Below are 19,583 nucleotides of genomic sequence, written 5' to 3'. Positions count from 1 at the left end.
TGTTTGTTTACATATGAATTTGAGAATCATCCTAAGGTCTGTAAAGAATTATGTTGAAATTTTCATGAGGATTGAGTTGAATCTGTTAATCCATGAGAATGGGAGATCTTTCCATCTTCTGATATCTTCTTAAATTTCTTTCTTCAAAGATTTGAAATTTTTTATGATACAGGTTCTCACTTGTGTGTGGTCAGTGTTATCTCAAGATATTTTATATTGTTTGAGGCTATTGTAAATGGTATTATTTCTCTGATTTTTTTATTGGTTCATTTGTCATTTGTTTGGGGAGTTAATTTTGTATCTAGCTACTTTGCTGAAAATATTTATCAGCTGTTGTAGTTCTCTGGTACGATTTTTAAAGTCAACTACATATACTATGATATCATTTGCAAATAAAAAGGTACTTTGACCTCTTCCTTTCAATTGTATCTTCTTGATCTCCTTCAGTTGTCTTATTGCACTAGCTAAGATTTCAAGTAATAGATATGGAGAGAGTGGACAATCTTGTCTTATCCTTAATTTCAGTGAAATTGCTTTGAGTTTCTGTCCATTTAATTTGATGTTGGCTTTAAGATTCCTATAAATTCCCCTTATTATGTTTAAGTATGTCCCTTGCATCCATCCCTGATCTTTTCAGGACTTTTATCATGAAAGGATGTTGGAATTTGTCAAAGGCCTTTTCTTCATCTAATGAGAGTATCATATATTTTTCTTTCAGTTTGTTTATATGCTTAATTACATTTATTGATTTTATTGTACTGAACCATTCCTGCATCTCTGGGATAAAGCCTATCTAGTCATCATGGATGATAGTTTACCTGTGTTCTTAGATTCATTTTGAAAGTACTTTATTGAATATTTTGGCATCTATGTTTATCAGGGAAAATGGTTTGTAATTACCCTTTTTTGTTGAGTATTTATATCATTTGGGTAACAGTTTAACTCTGTCCTTATAAAATGGCAATAACTGTTCCTTCTCTTTCTGTTTTGTGAGATAATTTGATGAGTATTAGTGTTAACTCTTATGTGGAAGTCTGGTAGAATGCTGTGCTAAAACCATCTGGCCCTAAGCATTTTTTGGTTGGGAGAATTTTAATGCCTGCTTCTGGTTCACCATGGGTTATAGGTCTATTTAAATAGTTTACTGATTTTTATTTAATTTTGGTAAGTGGTACTCATCAAGAATATTATCCCCTGCCCCCTTTTTTAAATTTTTTCTATTTGGCAGAGTATCTTTTTAAAGTATATCCTTATGATTCTCTGAATTTCCTTGGTGCCTGTTGTTATGTCTTCCTTTTTGTTTCTAATTTTGTTAATTTAGATAATAATCTCTCTGCCTTTTAGGTAGTTTGGATAAGGGTGTGCTTATCTTTTTGATTTTCTCAAAAAAACTATCTTTTTGATTCTTGTAAATAATAAAGAAAATAATAATAAGTAATAATAATAACCTGTAAATAATAATAGCATAAAATTGCTGTATTCTAGTTCCATTCATTTGCCTGTAAATTTCATGTAAGTAAGTGGTACTCCATTGTGTATGTGTACTACAATTTCTGTATCCATTCTTCTGTTGAGGGACATCTAGGTTGTTTCCACATTATAGCTATTACAAATAAAGCTGCTATGAACATAGTTGAGCAAATGACCTTATTGAATGGTGGGGCACCATTCAATACATTCAATGGGTGTATTCCCAGGAGTGGTACAGCTGGATCTTGAGGTAGTGCTATTCCCAATTTTCTGAGAAAGCATCAGATTGATTTCCATAGTAGTTGTACAAGTTTGCACTCCCACCAGCAATGGAAGAGGGTTCCCCTTTATCTACATTCTCTCCAGCATGTGCTGTCACTTGAGTTTTTGATCTTAGTCATTCTGATAGGTGTAAGATAGAATCTCAGAGTTATTTTGATTTGCATTTTCCTGATGACTAAGGATGTTGAGCATCTCTTTAAATGTTTCTCTGCCATTCCTTTTTTGAGAATTCTCTGTTTAGCTCTGTACCTCATATTTAAATTGGATTATTTGGTTTGTTAGTGTCTAATTTCCTGAGTTCTTTATATATTCTGGATATTAGTCCTCTATCGGATGTAGGCTTGGTGAAGATCTTTTCCCACTTTGTAGGTAGTCGTTTTATTCTACTTTACAGAATAAAACATTGTGTCCTTTGCTTTACAGAAGCTTTTCAGTTTCATGAGGTCCCATTTGTTAATTTTAGATCTTAGAACCTGTGCTGTTGGTGTTCTGTTCACAAGTCTCTTGTGCCAATGTATTCAAGCCTCTTCCCCACTTTTTCTTCCAACAGATTTAGTGTGTCTGGTTTTATGTTGAGATCTTTGATCCACTTGGTCTTTAATTTTGTGCAGGGTGATAGATATGGGTCTATTTACATTTTTCTACATGTGGACTTCCAGTTAGACTAGCACCATTTGTTGAAGATGCTATCTTTTTTCAAATATATGCTTTTGGCATCTTCTTCAAAGATCAGGTGTCCATAAGTGTGTGGGTTTATTTCTGGGTCTTCTATTCAATTCCATTGATCCACCCGCCAATTTCTATGCTACTACCATACAGGTTTTATTACTGTTGCTCTGTAGTACAGCTTTAGATTAGGAATGAAGATTTCTGATCACTCATCCCTGAAGATGCAGCCTTGCCAGGCCACAGAGGAAGAGGATCCAAGCAATTGTGATGAGACTTAAGCTATGGGCAGATGGCAATGGTGGAGAACCCCCTCTTTCAGTGTACTAGGGGAAGGGGATTAGGGGAAGAGGGAGGCAGAGTAAGAGTGGGGGAGTTGAGGGAAGAGACTTCAATAGGGATATATAATGAATAAATTGTGAAGAAAAAACTTTCTAAAAAAGGATTTAAAAAACTACTATATTCTGTCCTTGTAAAAATAATCACTATTAGCCAGGCATGCGGTGCATGCCTGTAATCTCAGCACTCAGGGAAGAATACTCAGGTAGATCTCTGTGAGTTCAGGGCCAGCCTGGTCTACAAAGTGAGTCCAGGATAGCTAAGGCTATACAGAGAATACCTGTCTTGAAAAAACAAAAACAGAAAGTAATAACCTCCATCAGAGGAAGTAGTATAGGTTCTGCATAAAAATTAAGAAAGGCAAGGCCACTTGACCCTCATAGTTTTTAAATGGCAGTAGCTAAGCTTTTGAAATAAACACTCTCAACATAATGTGGAAAACAACTGAAAGTCTAATATCTTCTAGCAAAGCCGGAGTCCTGGAACACCTCCATATTGGGAGTACAAAACAACTGTTAGAACTTGTCCCACAATTTTCAGTATAGCTCTGACAGGTCATTGCAGGGATGGATTGTCTTGCTCCATGATATTTTGTCTCAGTTTGGCAGGCTTGAACAGCCATGAGTGAGCTGAATATTTGGATATATTTTCTGTCTAGTTCTTGGACTGTAAGAGCACAGTCTGTGCTTGGCTGAGGGGACCATTAGGTCTCCTATGCATGACTTGTAGATGTGACATGGGTTTCCATAATACATGGTGGCTTCAGGTGGTTGAATTTCTTTTGTGACACTGTTGGGCTTTGAACAGAAGAGTACTCTTAAGGCAAGGAACAGGCTCAATGGCCTTTGTAACTTTTTTCGGGAGTCTCAAAACACTATGTCTTTAGCATTTCATTGGTCAAAGCAATCACACACCCATTTTCAAATTTGAGCCAGGGAGCAAAGACGTCAGTGATTCACTGGGATGGACGCCAAAGACTATGTGATGTATTTTAAAATAAACATAATGCATAACAACATAAAGCAAACAAAAACTTGATAAACCAAATAAGTATTTTATGCGATCACATATGAACATGTGAAACTGAAGCCCAAAGCCCAGATTTTTGTAACATTTGCAACTTGACTTTAGCTGACCTCGTGTCTTCCCTGTTTCATGTTTTCTTTTTGTTAAAAATAAACACTTCATTTTAAAAAATCCATGATGCTTTGACAAATGAGGATGTGAATATAGTTCATTTGATTTTGTTTTGCCTGTTGGTGTATATGATTACATTTCAAAATTCAGTTGCAGATTATGAAGTGCTGAAAGGTTGTTTATGTTATCAAAATACCAGTCATTTGTCACATGAAAACTCTAAGAGCAGACCTAGGTAAATAAATGTTTCTTTGTTTTTGCTGGCGTTAGTGAATATATATATATATATATATATATATATATATATATATATATATATATTACTTTGTCATATTTAAAACGTCTACTTCTACATGAGTGTCCTAAATTGGTTTGATTTGGGAAAAAAGTAAAGGTCAATATTTCTGCATTTTGGTAGTTAGGTTATAGAATAACCTACAAAGGCATACCGTTTCTCCTTCTTCTCCATGGGACAAGCTGCTGTTGCATGGACCAGAAATGCCCTGGAGCTTTGAATTACAGAAGTGTTTGCTGCTGTCATATACTTTGCTGAAGCAAGTACGTTAAGTACTGAACATGAAATTGGAAATGTTTTATATTAGTTATTAGTGTCCCTGGGAGCCTTCTAACTGATAAGACTAGGCCCAAGCATTTTCACATTGCAAGATCTAAATGGAGCTCAATGAGGGAAATTGATGGCAAGCCTGACATTTAATGAGACATAAAAGCTTTTGACTTTGACCTTGAGATGTGATTTGGTATTTATGATGCAAAATGGCTTGCCTTCTTCCAAGGAGAGAAGCATCTGGTCTGCTGGAAAGGGTTTTCATTAAGAAACAAGAAATCTAAAAGCCACAAGAAACCGGATATAAAATCAAGTACAAAATCAACTGCAAAGTCCAAGTCAGTGGGTGAAAGTTCACAAGACACAAGAAGGTAGCCCCCCACCAAGCAAGCAGTTGCTGTGCTGGTGTGAAAGTGCATGAAGAAAAAAGTCTCCCAAGCTGCACAAATATTTGTATCCCCATGAGAGTGTGAGAAAGTGCATTTCATGTTGTGATTGATAGCCAGGCTTTCCTGGCACACTTTGAACTCTTAGCAGGAACTCTGAGTACCCTGAGGGGCTGTCGGCTTTTGTGTGTCGAGAACTCTGTTTTGTTAGAAAATAGTAAAGAACGCTGCTTGTACTTCCTTTGTTCTTGAAAAGTACCTATAGTTTATGGGAATTAAGTAACTTAGAAAAAAATCCCAAACTTATCCATACATCTTACAGTAAATGCTGAGCTTTATTTAGAAACTGGCTGTTGCTTTTCTTCTTGTTCTTCTTCATCCTTGTTCTCTTCCTTCTGTATTATTTTTATCTTTTTTTTATCCTTCTTATTGCTAGGAATGACATAGTCTGAAACACTTAATAATATACATGTGATTAAATATGCAGATCCTGACAAGACTGGTTTGAGTTTGTTTGGATGGTTGATTTTGTCTTTGAGACAGGGTCTCAGTAAGTAGCCATAGCTGCCTCCTTAGACTGAGATCCACCTGCCTCTTCCACTGAAGGGATGTCCCTGAAAAACCTTTTATTCTAATAAGGGCAACGACATGACAGAAAGTCTAAAGCACCATGTAGCACATTTAATGGGAGGTAGTGAGTTCTGCATGATCAAGAATTCTCCAGTTAAACAAGAGTTCCACATCTGGCTCTATAACCTCCCCTTACCCCAAGGGAGGAGTAGCCTTGCTAGGCCACAGAGGAGGACATTGCAGCCAGTCCTGAAGAGTTCTGATAAGCTAGGATCAGATGAAAGGGGAGGAGCACCTTCCCCATCAGTGGACTTAGAGAGGGGCAGGGAGGAGATGAGGAAGGGAGGGTGGGATTGGGAGGGAATGAGGGAGGGGGCTACAGCTGGCATATAAAATAAATAAACTGTAACTAATACAAAAAATTAATTTTTAAAAAAGAGGTCCTAAGAACTACACTGAGGTTGTGTGATCTAAGGAGCATGAGGTTTCTAGCCATAAAAACTTAAATTCCATGTCGGCCAAGTCAAGTGTAATTAAAGTTGTCAGATAGTGAAGTTGTACTTGTACAAGATAAAGCCAGCAGAAATCCCAGCATGGATGGGTGAGAGTTACAAAGCCCCACCCCTTGTAGAAGAGCTGTTGGGGATTGGTGGATATGAAGGTCATATTTCTTCAGGGGTCCTTTATTAGGCTACCTATGCTCCAGTGGTCAGCAACGACACACATGCACATTCCGGCAGTACTGAGCACAATCGTGAGTCCAAACAAACCAAAACAAAACAGCACATGAAACTGGGAAGAAGTGAGGAGTGGGTACATAAGAAAAGGAGTATAGGTGGATATGCTTAATATATATTATATGCATGGGTATGTTTTTCAAATATTAAAAAATAGTTCTTTAAAAAAATACATGTAAGTACTCCCCAGATATATTCAACAGATCTCAGAGCAAACAGGAAAATTGTTGAAATTCGCACACAAAGGATGCTGACTTTAAAGTTCAATGCCCTAACAAATTAATAAATAATAAATAAAATTGTTCCGAGCCATAGTTCAGAGAAATGCTCAAACTGAGGCATCATAGCTGCTCTCCTTTGGATTCTTGTTCTATATGTTGGATTTTTGTGTCTACTCAGAAGCAAGTAACTTATTTTTTAAATAACAGAGCTAACTAAGCACTCCTATTCCCAGGGAGGCATTTTTTTCCATTGTCTGATCCAGCCATACAGAAACTCTTTCAGAATTTATGAATGTATTTTGAAAGTACTCTTTGTAAAAGCCATTTTCTGATTTGAAAACGACATTCTGAAGATTTACAAATATGCTACTTCATTCAAAAGCTCTAGATACAAATGCTGATTTTTTTTTCCTCAACATTTTTAAGGGGAGTTATTTCATCTGATAAAATAATTAAATAATAAATCTATATTTTGAGTTAGTTTAATATTTATATTTCTTTATATGACTTCATATATATGCATGCACACATACACTATATATATTTATATATATACTATATATATATTTCCTTTTTCATTTAAAAAAATTAATTTTCCCAAAGTCACAGAGTAAATATATGGACTACATTTAGACAGGGAGTAATTCTTTACATTTATAAATATTTAATTTATTTGTTTGTATTTATTTTACTTATTTATTTGTATTTGTGCATATATGTCCCTCTGCTCTGCACATGTTTTAGCTCTAAAGTCTTAGAGCAGGTTGCATGAAGCTTAGTACTATCCTGGTGCTATACAGTAGGCCTCGCAAAATATTTCCTCTATCAAATAAGCATTCTACTACTAATCAATTAACTGTAAAGCTATCAGGGAGGAATTGCAAGTCCTACTGATGTCAGATCTAGTCCCACATCGCAGACAGATAGAGCTCTGTTCCCACACCTGAGGTGCAGCTTCCTTCACTGCATCTCAGGCAGTTCCAGGTGTTAGATGTTAATTTTTTTTCCTAACAAACCATTGTTTATTGTCTTTTTTTTATCAATTACACTTTATTCACTTTGTATCTCCCCATAAACCCCTTCCCTCTTCCCTTCCTAGTCCCACCTCCCCTCCCCCTTTCCATGCATGCCCCTCCACAAGTCCACCCATAGGGGAGGTCCTCCTCTCCTTCCTTCTGATCCTAGTCTATCAGATCTCATCAGGAGTGGCTGCAGTGTCATCTTCTGTGGCCTGATAAGGCTGCTCCCCTTTCAGGGGGAGGTGATCAAAGAGCAGGCCAATCAGTTCATGTCAGAGGCAGTCCCTGTTCCCATTACTATGGAACCCACTTGGACGCTGAACTGCCATGGGCTATATCTGTGCAGGGGTTCTATGTTATCTCCATGCATGGTACTTAGTTGGAGTATGAGTCTCTGGAAAGAATGCTGTGTTCAAATTTTTTGGTTCTGTTGCTCTCCTTGTGGAGTTTCTGTCCTCTTCAGATCTTACTATTTTCCACTTCTTTCATAAGATTCCATGCACTCTGCCCAACCGTTGGCCATAAGTCTCAGCATCTGCTTTGGTAGTCCGCAGGGCAGAGCCTTTCAGAGGCCCTCTGTGGCAGGTTCCTAACTTGTTTCCTGTTTTCTTCTTCTTCTGATGTCCATCCTCTTTGACTTTCGGGATGGGGGTTGAGCATTTTATCCAGAGTCGTCCCTCTTGATTAGTTTCTTTAGGTGTACAGATTTTAGTAGGTTTATCCTATATTATATGTCTATATGAGTGAGTATATACCGTGTGTGTCTTTCTGCTTCTGGGATAGCTCACTCAGGATGATCCTTTCCAGTTCCCACTATTTACCTGCAAATTTCATGATTTCTTTGTTTTTCATTGCTGCATAATACTCCATTGTGTAGATGTACCACAATTTCTGTATCCATTCTTCAGTTGAGGGGCATCTGGGTTGTTTCCAGTTTCTGACTATTACAAATAAAGTTGCTACAAACATGGTCGAGCAAATGTCCTTATTGTGTACTTGAGACTCTTAATTTTAGGAAGGATTTTTTAAAAAGTATGCCTCCCATGACATTTTCTGATACTGGCTCTGTGTTCACAGAATAAACAGCAATTTCCCTTCTTATCATACATGATAAATGTGCCAGGAAACAAGCCTTTTAAAGTCTTCCCCTTTTGAGGCTAAGGACATGAGTTACTTTTCTAACCCCCTTGTACAGCTGTCAGAGCCATCAGCATCCCGGCCACACCTCTTCAAATGAGCTCTAATTTGTCAGCTGTCCTTTGAAATGGTGGCGTGAGGAACTGCCCACGGAGTTCTCTACGTGCTCTGAGGAGCTACAGTGAGGGTGACCGCTGCTTTCTTAAGTCTGTGTACTTTCTGTCTTCCTAACTCAAAACTTATATGGCTTGCCCACAGATCACAATGTATTTATGACTTATAAAATATGTACTGGGTGCTGAGATTTACATTATCATCCTACTGTGTGGAAACTGGCCAAAGAGACTAGCATAAAGTTGATTTATAGGTGTGAATGTCTAAATGGCTTAAATATTGATTTTTCCCTCTTCAACTTCTGATCAAACTTTCTAAATGATAAAAGTTCCTTCCTTTAAGACTAATGCATTTATGGTTTGCCAGTCAGCAGTAGAGTACGCAATAAGCCAGCCTAAACCACTGGAATGCCGTGGTATATGTATTTCTTTGGTTTTGTTTTAGGACTAATAAAGATAAGAAAAGAGAAACCCACAGAGACATGTTTTAAAAACTGCTGCTCAGGGGAGCCCAACTTTATCTTGTTCTTTGTGCTCTCTCTCTATATTATACATTGAAATGATAGATGGTTATGAATGCTATTAAAATTCAGCAGATATTTATGCTGGGTCTATTGTCTGTGAAATGCTTTTGCCAAGTACCACAGGGAAACATTAAGACACGTGTGAGAGCTGAGCCCTCCATCACGATGATCTCCCAGAAACCCTAAGATTTAAAAAAAAAAAAAAAAAAAAAAAAAGCTTAGAATCATGAGATAAATATCGTTGCCATTAGGGCTTAAATGAGAACCCTTTTAGAATTTTAGTTTGGAACATGACATTGCAATGATGTGGCCAGGCCATTCATTTACTATGTACGTGGTGCCAAGTGAAGGACTCCATGTGCGTTTTCTCATTTTATTATTAAAATAAACTCTTAAGGGAGGAGCAGTTCAGGTCATATTAGTGAAAAATAACTGAACCTCTGAAAGCATATGTGAATTTCCCAACAAGCACACATCACAGAAAGGCAGAGTCTGAATCCCAAACTAGGAAGTTAAAGCTCCAGGAATGAGCACATCTGTATGAGATTTATCTAAGACTCTTATATTAATAGACATATCAGACCACAGTCACAAGGCTGCCCATTTATTCTAGAAGAAGGCACTTGAATGTCTTTTATTGGCCTGTTGAGTCTTCTATGGAGTGTGACTGAGTACCACCTGAACCTCTTGGATTCTTATCTTCTAAAATTCACAGCCAGCTCCTAGTGCCCTAAGAAAGAATCACCTGCAGAGTTTATGACTTAGGAGGGGAGAGGAAATGAAATAGTAGTGGATCCATACCATTTAGAATCGAATCAAAACACTACCGGCTTTTGCAGAAAACATTAACCCCTCTTTCAAAACACACTAAGTCTGAGTAATGTAAAGTGAATAGCCACACACTATCAAAGATAATAAATATCCTTAAGTCAAAAAAAAATCCCTAAACAGTGAGATTAAAATTCTCCTCTGAAAGGAAAATAACATCCCTCTCTCTCCTTCCCTCCCTCCCTGCTTGCCTCCCCCCACCAGTGTTCCGGTAACATTTTTAAGGATTGTACGTCTAGTTCTTACTCATTTGTCATTTATGTTACAACAATAAGACTGTTTATTCTTAACTTAATATAACTTGGGTTAAAATGCACTCTGTTGTTTTAACCAGCATGAATGTTTTCTCTCATAAATACACATATACAATTTTCTTTGCAGAGATCTTGAAAAAAATTTAAGCCCTACTCAAAAAACAAAACCGCCTAGGTATATATAAAATATATTTTATGGTTTATTTGATTATATTATGTTTTACATGCATTTTGTATAGGAGTTTTTGCACATAAATTAAGTGAGCTCGTAGCAGGAGTGCAAGCGGAATATTCTATCCACCCATAAGTAGATGGAAAGTGAACTGCTGTTGCAAAGACCTTGTTTCTGAGTCCAAACCTGAGAGCACAGAACAGTTTTTTAATTATTATTATTGTTATTATTATTTACAATTTATTCAGTTTGTAGCTCAGTTGTAACCGCCTCCCTCATCTCCTCTCCGTCCCACCCTCCCTCTCTCTTCCTCCATGTTTTCTCTTCCCTAGTCCACTGACAAGGGAAGTCCTTCCCTACTGTTTGACCCTAGCCTATCAGGTCCCGTCATGACTGCCTGGATCCTTTTCCTCTGTGAGCTAGCTACATTGCTCCACCAGGGAGAAGTGCTCAAGCCTGTTTTTTGACCACAGAACAGTTTTGTGAACTTGGCTGCTACGCTTATATCTGTTGAGATTCTACTCTTTCAGCCCAAGATCTTATCAGTGTGTGTCACAAAACAGCAACAGTTCTCTGAGTTAGGACACTGTAAGGGAACAGGAAGTGTTAATTTACAGTATGGGATGTTTTCTCTCTTTCTCTCTTCCTCCCTCCCTCCCTCCCTCCCTCCCTCCCTTCCTTCCTTCCTTCCTTCCTTTCTTCCTTTCTTTCTTTCTTTCTTTCTTTCTTTCTTTCTTTCTTTCTTTCTTTCTTTCTTTCTATCTTTCTATCTTTTTTTTTTTCTTCAAGTCTTGATCATCTTTTATGCCATGTCCAGGTAATACCTTTGCAGGTCACTGATACTTTCTAAAGCCCTCAATTAAATATATAAATGAGGTAAAGAAACACTGCCCTGTGTTTCTTTACACACTAAGATGTACCCACAGGATTTCCTCTTATAGGAGAACCACCAAGAGTATGGTTTTGAATTACAGCCAAAAGTATTGTGACCTGGCAAAATTTATAATCACATTATAGTTGAATATAGTTGAGTGTATAAACCATGTAATTTGGTCTTGGTTTGTGACATGCAACAGAAAAAAAATGGATGAGGAATGTGTCCATAGGATCATAAATTCACCAGTAAGTGCATGGGACATAATTATCCATAAGAAACATGGAATAAAATATAATTAGTGAATTTCAAGCAAAATAAATTTAGTGTGGTCTGCCTGTATGCTTCAGGGGTCTGGCAATTCCCACTATTATTTACGTTGAGAACGATATCTGGTCATCAGCCCTAGTACTCTGCACTTGCTCTAGTCACATGCAACATTTTCACCACTGCTTTGTATTTTCAAATTTTAGATGCTTCCAGATATTGAAGAATATAAAAGCATCACATTGGACTGATTATAGTAGTGATGTCTTCAATAAAGTTCTCCTAGTTTTCGGTTCTTCCAATTCTGATTGATGAAATGAGCTATTGTGGAAGAAAACAGTGTTAGAACTTTGCATGAGTTACGAAAAAGTAAAGGAAAACAAGAAAGTAATGGATCCAAGGGATAAAGAAAAGAAGTAGGAAAGAAAGCAGATAGGAAATGGAGAAGAAAGCCACAACTGCAGCTGGGAAAAATTACCTTCTCCAACTTTGTTCTTCTTTAATATAATACTTCATAACTCTTAAAATATTTACTCAGTATATTTTAATTGTATCCATACCCTCATACTTCAAAAGGTACCCCAACTTCACTAACCACAATCTTGTGTTCTCTGAGAGAGATACAGATAGACAGAAAGAGAGAGACGGAGATAGACACAGAGAGAAAGAGAGAGAGAGCGTGTGTGTGTGTGTGTGTGTGTGTGTGTGTGTGTGTGTGAGAGAGAGAGAGAGAGAGAGAGAGCACTGAGTCCAGTTTGTGGTGCCTAAATACTCCTGGGTATTGGGCTGTCCTAGAAGGTGGTGAAAATACCACCATCAATGGCACCCTTAAAGAAAACTAACTGTCCCCATTGTTAATTGCCAGAAGGTCCTCAGTTAGGCATAAGACCTGGGTCCTCCCCTCACCTCACCCCCTTCATGCTGAGATTTTTACCTGGCTTGCGCTGGCAGGTGTCGTGCATGCTGTCACAACTGCTGTGAGTTCGTGTGTGCAACTGCCCTGTTCTCTCAGAGAGCACAGTTTCCTTTAGGTCATCTACCACTTCGGATCTTTAGGTTTCTGCCTCCTCTTCCACAATGATCACTGATCTTTGAGGGGGGGGGCATAATATAAATATCTCACTTATGGATCAACATTTTGCAGGTTTTTTTTTCTCTCGGTATGTTGACTAGTTGCGTTCTCCATCTACTAATAAATGAATGAATGAATGAGTGAGTGAGTGAGTAAATGAATGAAAGCATCTCTGCCTAAGACTGAGCGGCACTAACCTACTTGTATAGGAATAAGCCATTGGATGTTGGTTTAATACTCTACCCATTTAGTGGAACAATACTAATAAGTTCTGCCATATGGCCTACGACCTGCCTTTGCTCTTGTTCTTAGCCCATAAAATCCTACAAATTATTGGATCCATCTCATGAAACAGACCTTGAATACAAACATAAAGTGGTTTGTTATGCCCAAAGTAGTCTTTACCAGCTATATATCTGGTAAATGTTCAGTATTTAGACTACACAGAGAATGCAAAATACTAAGCATTATGAGTTTGGGGAAGCATCTCAATTAAAAATTTAGCCATGGAACTAAATGCAAAGTTCTCAAAAACAAGATGGCAATGGCTGAAAAAATACTTAAGAATTCTCAGCATTTCTTTTTATGTATGCGTATGTTTTAAGAAACTTTTTGATAGCTTCAATGATCCTTCCCCATTTTGTTCCTTGTCTACCTGTTCTTGTGCCTCACCTCATTCCAGTCATATTAATCCCCCTTTATATCACTCCATTCTATTTCTTTTCCCTTGAAAGCCCACTCCCCTCACCCCTGGCCTCTTACTATTTTCATTATCTCTGTGGGTATTCCAAATGAATAACACATATCTGAAGATTCAAGGCTAACATCCACATATGGGGAAAAAAACAGATGATATTTGTTTTTCTGAGTCTGGGTTAGGTCACTCAGAATGGTCATTTTTTATTTCATCCATTCACCTATGAGTTTTATGATTTCGTTTCTCATCAGAGATGAATAATATTTCATTGTGTATATATATATATATATATATATATATATTTACATAGTGATGGCTATCTAGATTGTTTTCTATTTTGTGGACATTGTGAATAGAGCAGCAATGAGCATGGATGATCCAGTATCTCTGCAGTAGGAAGCATAGTGCTCTGGGTAGATGCCCAAGAGCAATATAGCTGGGTCATGTGGAGATCTATTTCTAGCTTTTAAAACTATAGTCAGGTCCTAAAATATATACATACATATACATAAGAGAATTTAAAAGGAGTTACCCTATAATTGGGTAACAGTGCCCTACCATACTCTACAGATTAGAAAATAAAACCTCAGTACTGACACCTCTTTTGTATTGATGGCCAGTGGGGTTGGTTCCAGACACCCCTAATTACTACAAGCTATTGCACTTTCTCTTAGTTATCCTCCTGAACCTGATGCTAAGACTCTTTTACTAAAGACACCTTATACTTGAATCATAAAACAGAGAAATCTAGCTGGTACTGACCTGGATTATGCCTCCTGGCTAGCTTTTATAGTTTAGAAAGAGTCTATGTAGGCTACCAGAGAAGAAAAGTAACCCTTACCTAGATTCAAACTCTGTGAGCTACAGTAATGACTATAAATGCCCACTGATGTAGAAAAGGCATGGAGCCTGTGGTAGCATCCAGCTTTCTTCCTATAGAAACTTTATAAGTTGAGGGTGAGGTCTCTTGCCTTCTAGACCAATGTTTCTAGAATACATCATCTCTTTTTGGCAACCTCAGGACTGAGTCAGTTTTTCTCTATGTTAAAATGTGACATGTTCTTTATTCTCTTTTGTTGATTCTGCATCTTCTATAAGTTAATACCCTCTGCCTTGTTTTATGGTGATACTTAATACTTTCTGAAAAAACAGTGCTTCTATTTCAGTGTGATAAATGTATAGAAGGCTACAACCTTGGAATTGTAATAGACTGAGCATTGAACACATGCAGTATAAACACTTATATAGGAGAAAGAGATACATTTTCAGAATTTTAGTCTCTTAAGTGTTCAAAATCTAGAAAGATGAATCACTTGTCTTGTCTGTGGTACTAAATGGAAACTGACAGCTATGTTTAATTTACCTGGCTCAGTATTACAAAGCCTTTTACTCATTTCATTTTACTATAGTCCTCTTGAAATATTGGCTCTGGTAAGGCAGAAGCAAATATTGGGTTTTACGCTCCATTTCCTGGGAAAACAGTGATGATGATATGACATCTGAGAAGCAAGTAGCCCTAGCTTATTTCCAGAGAAGAATTTCCTCTTCAGGTGCTATGTCTTCAGTAGTGTATCCTATCCCACAGTCCCTCAATCTGTTCTTCTTGAGAGTTAGTAGAATAAACACAGACACAACCACATACCCAATACTTTGGTAAGGCCAGTTTTATGAACTAGCTTCAGCCTTTTCATGAAAGAAAAACTTTCCCGCTTGATTCAATCTTTAATACAAAGTGTGTCATGCATGCCATGTTGCTATGCTAGACAGGCATGCCATATTGCATGGAAACAATTCTACTTCCAAACAAGCTGATTTTTCCAATGAAGGTAGAATTAAAGCAGATGCTCATGAGGACAAAAGCTATCTGTAGCGTTCTGTTCTTAATGGTGTGAGGCTGAAGACTGGAGAATGTGGGATTTAGCCCCATACGACATCCTGGAATAGAAGTGTGTTTCTCTTTCCAGTGGGAAATTCGTTCTCCACTTGGTGGCTGAATCTCCGTGCAGAATTTGCTCAGGAAATACAGAGAAAAAAGTTAAAAGCTAAGTCACAGTTTCACAGAATGGTGTATTATCAATAAATTGACTTAGATGTCTTAGATGGTCTAATCCCCCCAACACATATAATAAGCATGTTGAAGTCAGCCAAAGGTGCCCTACTTCTACCCGTGAAAAGCTATGTTTCTCTCTCTAGCCCATGGAAAGAGAGAAGGAGAATGTTCCTAAGTCGTGGGAGGAAATTAGGTCTCCTATTGACTTATGACAAGGCTTAGTAAAATGATGAAAATCAACATTGTTCCCCAAATGAACCAATTTGAAAGTCCCAAAGATAGAATCTATAAATGAGTTTTAGAAAGCTCCAAATTATAGAAAATTAATTACATCAAATACACATTTTCTATTCCTCTCTTGTTTTGTTGACTTAGTCAGTGGATGCTAATGGCTGGGTTTGGGACACAGGTGGACCTATTCTAGAATCCTTCAACTCTATTACTCATGATTTTTTATAATGATTCTTTACTGCACTTCAGAATGATTAAAAATGTTTTTCCATAGCAAAGGCTGTTGAGATATTAACCAAGCAAGCAGAAAATTATTTGAGCTACTAAAAACAAAAACAAACAAACAAAAACTATAGGGATTTTATAAGGAACTCTTTAGCAAGAACATTCTAATGTGAAAAGTATTTAATGATGTAAAAATATATTGCGTTGCATACAAAATTACTAAGTTAAAATGCACCATTTGCCGGGACCCAATAATGTAGGTTGAAAAATGATCAAATTTCACTCTTAGGAAGATTCAAGTAAGGAATTAAAGTTGGGTATATTGACTATTTAAGACATTATTACAGGATCATTTAGTCTACAACTCTGAGTTCAGTTATGTCAACCACAAATCCACATGCCAAAGTCCCCATCACCTCAGACTATGTTCCAAATTGGAATCTTTTCTGTCTACCTCCTGCTGAATGTCTTTATTAATTTAGAAAACACTAAATAATTCAGTTTTCTTTGAGATATTAATAAAAATCAGCTGCAGCCTTTTTAGCCTTTTACTGATATCTAGTTGATTTGAACAAGCTAGCTATGTTGGGTGCTTATCCTAATAGAAATAAAATTAATTTATTCCCCATTACTTATAACAATGCCAAGTCCAGGCAGATATTTATTATTTTATGTATGAAAAGACATTAGAGTAGTGCAGTTCTCAGTAGAGCAGGGGAATAAACGTTTTCTGAATTTCAGTCCCTCCAGAGTACCGTGTAATGAGCTCCTCTAAACCAAAGCTGAGCTGCAATGTAAAATCCTGTTTAATGGGCCGTAGCAAGTTCTGTGTGGCCCCAATGGGACAACTCCAAGGGATCAGGGCTCCTCCTCCTCCATCCCATGCCTCCCAAGGAAGTGCCTTCTGGCTACAGTCTGCCAAGGAAGGACAAGGAGAGCCCAGGTCAGCGAAGTAGGGGCTCTGCATGTCAACACAAAGCAAACCACAGAATACAAATCATCAGCTTTCTAGGAATGTCATTGTTTAGAGTGCCAGGATAGAATTTTTAAAGGCCTGCCACATTTGCATTGAATCTGTCACTCACAGAGGTTAATGTCAATGTCAGAAGATGTAGGCATCAAGCATGTGTTAAGAGAAATGGAGTTTTCTTAAAGAAAAAGGCTTAATAACATCTATTCAAACCAGCTTATTTGATTACACAGGCAAAAGTAGACCCGTTCAGGCAGTTCTGATTGAATTTACATGTAAATATTGCAGCTAAATGTTATTTTTCCTTGACCAACAATGTTTCTCAGCTTAGCTCATCGTCTGTGTAAAGTGCCTTTCAAATGGAAGAACATCTCTGTTGAATGTATTCTCAGTCACTGAACGTAAGTAACTGTAGGGTAGACAGAAACTGTCCAGTTTAACACTGATCCTTCTCTGTTTGGGGATTCTAAAACTAAAACTACACACTAAGAAGATGGCAGGGAATCCTGTGATTGGTTCCACGGAGCCTTGCCTAATTTACCAAGCCTGCATTACTGCAAGAATAATACATGAATTTTTATTTATGTCAAGCTTGCTGTTGATGTGCAAAGGTTCATATAAAGGTTATTCCTACAGAAATGTCTATCGCCTCCACTTTGTACTCTAGTGACTGCTTCTTCTTCCAAGTATTGCCTTCTATAACAATAAAAGGATTTTAAAATAGTCCATAAAAGGTTATTCAATAAACCATCTCCTGTGCTGAAGTTATTATGCATCTCTTCTCTTCTAGCTCTCAGCTGTAGGAGGACAATTGTCATTTACCATCTCATATGACCTCGAAGAAGAGGAGGACGATCTAAAAAACACCCTTCAGCTGATGATTATCTTAGAGGTAGGAAAATTAACATGTCACTTTATAATCATATGCTATCTCCATGTTACCTGGGGTCAATCATGCAGTTTTTAATCTGTTAGCTGACATAGATTTGCATACTATGAAAGAAAATACACCTTAGCAATCTGATACCATGCCCGTGTTTCAATGGGAAACATGTCTAGAAAATAAAGAAAAAAAATAAAAAAACAAATTAATTCTGATAGCAATGGATAGCATTTGGAAACATTTTGGAATTTAAATTTCACACATGGTCATATTTTGCACTTAGCAGGTTATATGAGCCATGTTTAGGTAAGTACTAATTTATGTAATATGTGATATTGTAGATTTTATTGTTTGCTTTTTTATGTATTCAAAAGGAGAGGAGAAGGTAATTTGCTTGTTGAGCTGTTGGTATCCCCTGACTTCAGAATCTTACTCTAGAAAAAAAAAATACAAGAGAAGCTGCATGTAGGAACTAGAAGGTCTTGTGTGATTCCAGATGCTGGACACAGAAATGTGCTTGGAGCTCTTCCTCCCCTGCACTGCCATGGCGCATTCTCCAGTCAAATACATACCATGCGCATTCATATGCATTACATGTTTTAGTGGCTCCAAATAAAAGGTGCTGACTGAGCTGCGGGCTCTGTTCTTGCCCTGAGTCTTCTCTGCTCATGGGTCAGTGACAGGATGACAACATGACTCTCTCAGAGAGAATTTCTTTCTGAATTGAGTGAAGTGGTTTAGACTTCATATATACATAAAACCACATGCATATCTTGTAATTCCTTGAAGATAAGAGGAGTCCTCTTTAAACATGAAGATTGAGAGATGATGTATTGTTAAACTGTTAAATGAAGACGAATGATTTGAGTGCCCTAAGTAAATGCAAATGATTCTTATGATGGTGCTGTCCTATTTTGAAGATAAGTGTGCATATTTTTCCTTACATAGAAGTCAGAAATCTTTTAACCTATATCTGAATGAAAGCTTCCCTCCCTGATGTCCTCCCATTCTTATTTATTTCTGCCGTAAATATATGATACTATCATTCTTGCAAAAAGTCAAACTGTTTGTAACAGCATATTCATTCGAGGCATCTATTGTTTTAGTTAACAGAGAAAGCAAGTTCACGCAAAATCACAAAGGCAGACTTTGTAATGAAGGAGGTAAAGGCTGCTCTTCATGCTGCCTTGCTGTTGCTTCATGTGTAGCAGAAATATGCTGCATGATGGGGAAAACTGAACTTAAGTTAAAACTCCATGAGGATAACCTGAAGTAGAGAATACCAACTCTGATGACCTTTCTGATTTTTGTACCTTGCTTAAAATTTTATCTATGTTCACTTTCTTTTTTTCCCTTTAGGGAAATAACTTGAGGATCAGTACAGCCTATAAGGATGTGTATTTGGAACCATCTGAAGAACACACTGAGGAGATATCACTCAAAGAAGAGTCCTTTACCATACATGGAACAAATTTACCAGTCAGTAGAAAAGATTTTATGACTGTGCTTGCAAATTTGGAGAGAGTCCTCATGCAAATCACATACAACTTAGGGATGGATGCCATCTTCAGGTAACATCTAGAACTCCATCTCCTAGCCTTCAAATGAGTATGAGTAATCTGGGGCAAAAAAAAAAAAAAAAAAAAAAAAAAAAAACCAAAGGTATGCAAGAAAAGCCCTTTTTAAAAGGTCTAGGTTTGTAGCTTCAAATAAAAAATAAGCATAAGTTCTGGTTTCCAAAGGCAATTATATGCAGCCTTTTAAAAGATAATTTAAAATTTAAATGTTGAGAACAATGTATTGGACTTTTAATACTGATGAATCCCCTACAGTTTTGGCAGAGCATGTGGTAATGCCTCCCTATTGAGAAACAAAAAGACAGTTTTTTTTTTTT

General features: G+C 37.2%; 1 protein-coding gene across 1 annotated transcript in view; it reads left to right on the top strand.

Moving 5' to 3' along the window:
- Lama2 (laminin subunit alpha 2) overlaps nucleotides 1-19,583 on the top strand; it is a 602,337-nt gene that overhangs the window by 319,899 nt on the left and 262,855 nt on the right. The window contains exons 13-14 of the mRNA XM_055599236.1: nucleotides 17,597-17,698; nucleotides 19,049-19,260. Of these exons, the coding sequence (XP_055455211.1) occupies nucleotides 17,597-17,698; nucleotides 19,049-19,260 (314 nt within the window). The remainder of the gene's footprint in view (nucleotides 1-17,596; nucleotides 17,699-19,048; nucleotides 19,261-19,583) is intronic.

This window comes from Psammomys obesus, unplaced genomic scaffold (assembly GCF_907164565.1).
Source record: "Psammomys obesus unplaced genomic scaffold, mPsaObe1.curated_primary_1811, whole genome shotgun sequence".
NCBI lineage: Eukaryota > Metazoa > Chordata > Mammalia > Rodentia > Muridae > Psammomys > Psammomys obesus.
Note: the sequence above shows the minus strand (reverse complement) of the source record. Positions and strands in the feature narration are given on the sequence as shown.